The 5,475-nt window shown below is 33.2% G+C and overlaps 1 protein-coding gene across 1 annotated transcript; it reads right to left on the reverse strand.

The window, feature by feature from the left end:
• Positions 1 to 1,146: 1,146 nt before the first annotated feature.
• Positions 1,147 to 2,085, reverse strand: LOC126018653 (olfactory receptor 1019-like). The gene has a single exon (XM_049780753.1). It carries the CDS (start codon positions 2,083 to 2,085, stop codon positions 1,147 to 1,149), a length of 939 nt encoding a protein of 312 aa, XP_049636710.1.
• Between the last annotated feature and the right edge of the window lie 3,390 nt (positions 2,086 to 5,475).

Raw genomic sequence — 5,475 nt, forward strand, 5'->3', positions numbered from 1 at the left:
ACAAGTTATACTATTTCTCAAGCATACATCTTTGTACTTCCTCATCAAAAGCAAGTAGTCACAAACTTTTAAAGTACAGAGAACAACTTATCAAGAGACTTAATACAGTATAAAAAATATTCTCTTTTGAATTATTCCATACCTCTACTTAGAGACAGATCCTAAAAAGTTTAACTTACTACAATATTAAATTAAATTACAATTTGCCTTAACACAATTCATTTAATTCTATAGTATCTGTGAAATGTATCATTAAATATTGAATAGAAACAGAATGACTATTATAGCAAAATTCAAACATTATCATTTATTAGTGTTTTATGGAGGACTATGTATAACAAATAAGTGCACATAAATGTAAAATAAATATCAAAAATGTAAAGATCAGTAATGGCACTAAAATAAGACATGTAAAATACTGATGAAAAAAATTTGCAAAGTTTAATGGTGACACACAAATCGGTATCAAAATACCAGATACCTAGAGTTTAGAGACTTCAAATAAATCATTTGGTTCAAGATAAATTGTTGAAATTTGTTAGCAGAATAGGGATAGACATAGAATGATCACATTCATATGTGGTATTTAAAATGTATAATATGTAAGAAATACCAAAATATAATAGAAATGAGGATAAAGAGGAACAGTGCATGGAGAAGTTGCTTAAAATGAGAGAGAGAGAGAGAGAGAGAGAGAGAGAGAGAGAGAGAGAGTGTGTGTGTGTGTGTGTGTGTGTTTGTGTGTGTGGCAGAGGCAGAGGTTTATAATTGCGGCAGAGAAAGAATGACTATGACAATGATACATAGGTAGAATTACTCTGGATATGACTGAGTGTTTAAAGCAGATAAAGTGATTGAAAGATACCCCATCAGTACCAATATCACAAATCCCAGTGTTGCATATGCAAAAAGAAAGATAGAAATAATAAGAGATAAATGTCTTTCTGGGAGGCAGGTATAGGTAGGAGTGCTGGTCCCAATCCAGTGATATTGAAAAAAGTAAGTGAGCACTGGTTACTGGACTGAGTGTTGGAATATTTTATGAATGAAACATTCTTGAACATTTTTGCAATGAGTATATCATGGTTAAGCAATTATAATGTATTAATTAAAATAAATAATTGTATAAAAAAAGATATATTGATTTTACTGATGACATAATTTAGTAATGATTGTTTTTTTCAAGGCACCTTTCACATCTTTATTCCTTAAGCTATAGATCAATGGGTTTAGCATAGGGATTATAGCTGTATAGATAAGAGAAGTAATTTTGTCAGTGTCCATGGTGTAACTGGAGCTGGGTCTAAAATACATGTAGAGAATTGTGCCATGAAAGATAGCCACAGTGCATAAGTGGGAGGCACAGGTAGAGAAGGCTTTGCGTCTCCCCTCAGCTGATTTCATTCTAATTATGGTAGCTATGATGAAGATGTAAGAGAGGAAAACTGTGAAGATACTGGAAATAAAAATAATGGTGCCAAGTATGAATAACATTATCTCATTAATAAATGTATCTGAGGTGGCAAGAGCTAAGAGAGGAGGAATGTCACAGAAGAAGTGATTGATAATATTGGATTTGCAGAATGACAATCGAAAAGCTAAGGAAGTGTGAATTGCTGAATCTAGCAGACCCATGAAGTAGGTGAGAAAAACTAGCACAGTACAGAGTGTCCTCGACATGGCTACTGTATAAAGAAGTGGACTGCAAATAGCTACATAACGGTCATATGCCATAACAGCCAACATGAAAATTTCAACATCACCAAATGCACAAAAAGCAAACATTTGTATGGAGCATACATTATATGGGATCATCTTTTTCTCAGATAAGAAATCAGCCAGCATCTTGGGAGAGATAAAAGAGGAAAAACAGAAATCACAGAAAGACAGGTTGCTCAGGAAATAGTACATGGGCGTGTGGAGTCTGGAGTCCATCTTGATAAGCAGGATCATCCCTACATTGGCAATCACTGTTGTGGCATAAACTAAGAAAAAGAATGCAAAGAGCCCAAGTTGTACATCCTGTCTGCTAGAAATACCTAAAAATATAAACTCTGTAAATACAGTGCAGTTCTCCATTGTCATTAGCCAGATCTGAGATATTGCTGGAGACAAAGAAATAGGAGTGACAGGTTAGTTTCAAGCTATAATCTTATAAACCATAGTAATATTTTATATTCAGTAACAGCTATATTTAAAAAGCAAGGGCTTTTGCATAAATTTTACAGAAAATCAAACTTACATATATATGTGTGTCTATATTTTAAAAGAATATAACATTCATCAGAATTAGTTACACAATTTTACTACACAGAATAGTGACTGATAATTTCTTCTATGATAATAAATATCTTTATTTAATATTTTATAAGAAATAATGGGGGCTGGAGAAATGGCATGTTGGTAGGGCATTTGCCTTGCATGCAGAAGGACGGTGGTTTGAATCCTGGCATTCCATATGATCCCCCGAGCCTGCCAGGAGTGATTTTTAAGCTTAGAGCCAGGAGTAAACTCTGAGCACTGCCAGATGTGACCTAAAAACCAAAACCAGAAAGAATTCTGGGGCCCGGAGAGATAGCATAGGGGTGTTTACCTTGCAAGCAGCCGATCCAGGACCAAAGGTGGTTGATTAGAATCCCGTGTCCCGTATGGTCCCCCGTGCCTGCCAGGAGCTATTTCTGAGCAGACAGCCAGGAGTAACCCCTGAGCAACACCGGGTGTGGCCCAAAAACCAAAAAAAAAAAAAAAAAATCTAAAATCAAGTTGGCTCAAGTAACAAATACATTTTTATTAAGTTTTTATTTTTAATTATGAGAACAAAGATGCAAAGAAAGAGGACAAGGTAAAGTTACAGTGGAAGGACAATCACCCATAAACAGAATTCTCAGTAGTCCCATTGCTGATATCTTAACTTTGAACTTTCAGTCAAAGGACATTAATGTTTTTTTAAAATAGTGTTAATGCATCTAAATTTTGTGCAATGCAATTTTTACTGCAGTTATGAATCAACAATAACTAAAAGATAAACATAAGGAAGCTTGCATTCTTTCATGGATATCTATATATACATCAGGTAGCATGATAAACTTTATAGAATATAATAAACAGTAATTTTGCCATGGGAACCTCCCTTGCCATGGAATTTCTGTAATTAAGTTATTGAGACGTAATGGTGGATGTTTACTACTTGATAACAGAGCAAATGTGGGTCCATGTATTATATTCTGAAGTAGATCAAAGGATGAACAAAGTTGTGCCGCTTGGGGCATTTTAAAAAGAGAATTGGGACCTAATAAGGATCTTGTTTTACAAGTGACATAGATAGAGCAGAAATGTAACCATGGATTTCATTCCACATTTATGGGAGAGAAGGTTTTTTTCCCTCAACGGATTTGATAGAATCTATGCGAGACAGACATGGGTAGATAGATCTTGGCCCTTTAATTTTTCTTTATCACAAAACAGTCAATGATATTTTTTGTGGGTTTGATTTGATTCCTAATCACCTGTAATAGGTTTCTAGAATGTCTTCCTCTTTGGTTTAATAAAAATGGTAGAACTGATGCCAGTTGAACTCTTTTTCTGTTTTTAGTTTTACCAAGCCAATTATGTTGTCTATAATAACATACTTTTTTTTATTAAGTATAGAAAAAAGAAGTTAAAGGAAGAGTAGAAAAATAAACAAAATATAAAATATCATATAGTTTTCATCATACTGACCTCCAAATATTCATATAAACTGATTTAACTATTAGCCTGGAGATTCTTGTCCTGCAAATGCCATCTTTTGAAAGTAAAGTATTTAAAATAAAATTCCAGTAAGAAATAAAAAAAAACACGTGTTGGAGTGATAGCACAGTGGTAAGGCATTTGCCTTGAAAGCTGCCAACCAGGACGAACCTGGGTTCGATCCCCAGCATTCCATATGGTCCCCTAAGCCTGCTAGGTGTGATTTCTGAGCTAAGAGCTAGGAGTAAGTCCTGAAGGCTTCCTGGTGTGGCCTAAAATAAAAAAAAAAAAAAAAGAAAAAGACAAACAATAAAAGTTACCTAGTCAACTCCACAACTTATTCTTGCACCTTTCCTACTAGTTTTTAATGTATGTATGTATATATATACATATATATATTAATTGTGGATAGGCATAATAAAATGAATACATGATATTTTCTATACCCTTCTGATTTTGTAAAAAAATTAGTCACAAATTATAAAATAGTGGAGAACATAAGAAATACAAAGCAACAATCTGATAGAAAAGATAAAGTTTTAGTACCTGGTTAGAACTACTTTGTTTCATGCAGAACTCTCTGTTGTGGCTGATTCTGCATTTCCTCCCACTGTCTTGGTTGATATAGTCTCCTGCGTATAGTCCCTGGATACTCATAACTTACTCTCCGAAGGTTAAGGAGAAGATCTATTAAAATGATTTTTCAACTGCTGTTCTTACTGATAAATAGAATGATGTTATTTTTATCCCATGATACCTTATTTCCCAAAATAAAACATAGTTGGCAATTGTTATATCTCTAATCAGAAACATCTTTTATTTGGTTGTTATCTCTATTTAGCCACATATATATGTATATATAATATATTATATCTAATTTATAATAATTTATAATTTATAATATATGTTATATATGGTAATATATAATGCTCATCCAAGAATAGGTAAATAAACAAGAATTATTTTATGCTCACATGCTTTTACAGGCATGTATCCACCAACACTCTGATTATTGACAATGAAAGAATTATGAAAGATGTCCTGTGTTTTCTCCCTGATGTATTTCCACAAGATATTAAATTTATTTTGTTAAATATGGATTTCTTATTCTATAATTTTTGAAAGACTACACGTGGATCATAATCAATAAAGAAATAAAGAAAAACTTCTTTATTATCTCTATTATTAGCTTTTTTTATTTCACATGAGGTCTAAGTTGATTCCCCGGGACAAATGTTCAGGTTGGAAGGTGCTCCTGTACTATAAAATTAGTGAGCTCTTATTCCTATTAGATAAGAACTTGTTTCTACATATAATATTTTAATGTGTCTATGCAAAAAGTAATGATGCCATTTATATTATTTGTTGACTTGGTGATAAAAACGACAAGCTATACAATCTCTGTGTCTTGATTTTGACCTGAGGTTTTATCACAAGCAAGACTTTTCTGCTAGAATTTCTTACTAAAACTAAGGAGAATCAAAACAAGCAAAAAAAGAGAGGGTTGGAGGAATAAAGAAGGATGCCTCTACATTTGGAAATAAATATACTAAGAATTATAACTATTATGGAAATAAACATACTAAGAAAGCAGAAACATTCCCATTAAGTCTTTTGAGATAGTTTTGGTGATAAGATGCAGGGCACTTTTTTATCCCACACCATTGTCTTATGGAGTCTGAGAAAGGCTATAAAGTAGTAAGGGATGAGGTAGTTTCCCTAGCTGGGGATCCCTCTGGAGTGAAT

This window comes from Suncus etruscus, chromosome 9 (assembly GCF_024139225.1).
Source record: "Suncus etruscus isolate mSunEtr1 chromosome 9, mSunEtr1.pri.cur, whole genome shotgun sequence".
Lineage (NCBI taxonomy): Eukaryota > Metazoa > Chordata > Mammalia > Eulipotyphla > Soricidae > Suncus > Suncus etruscus.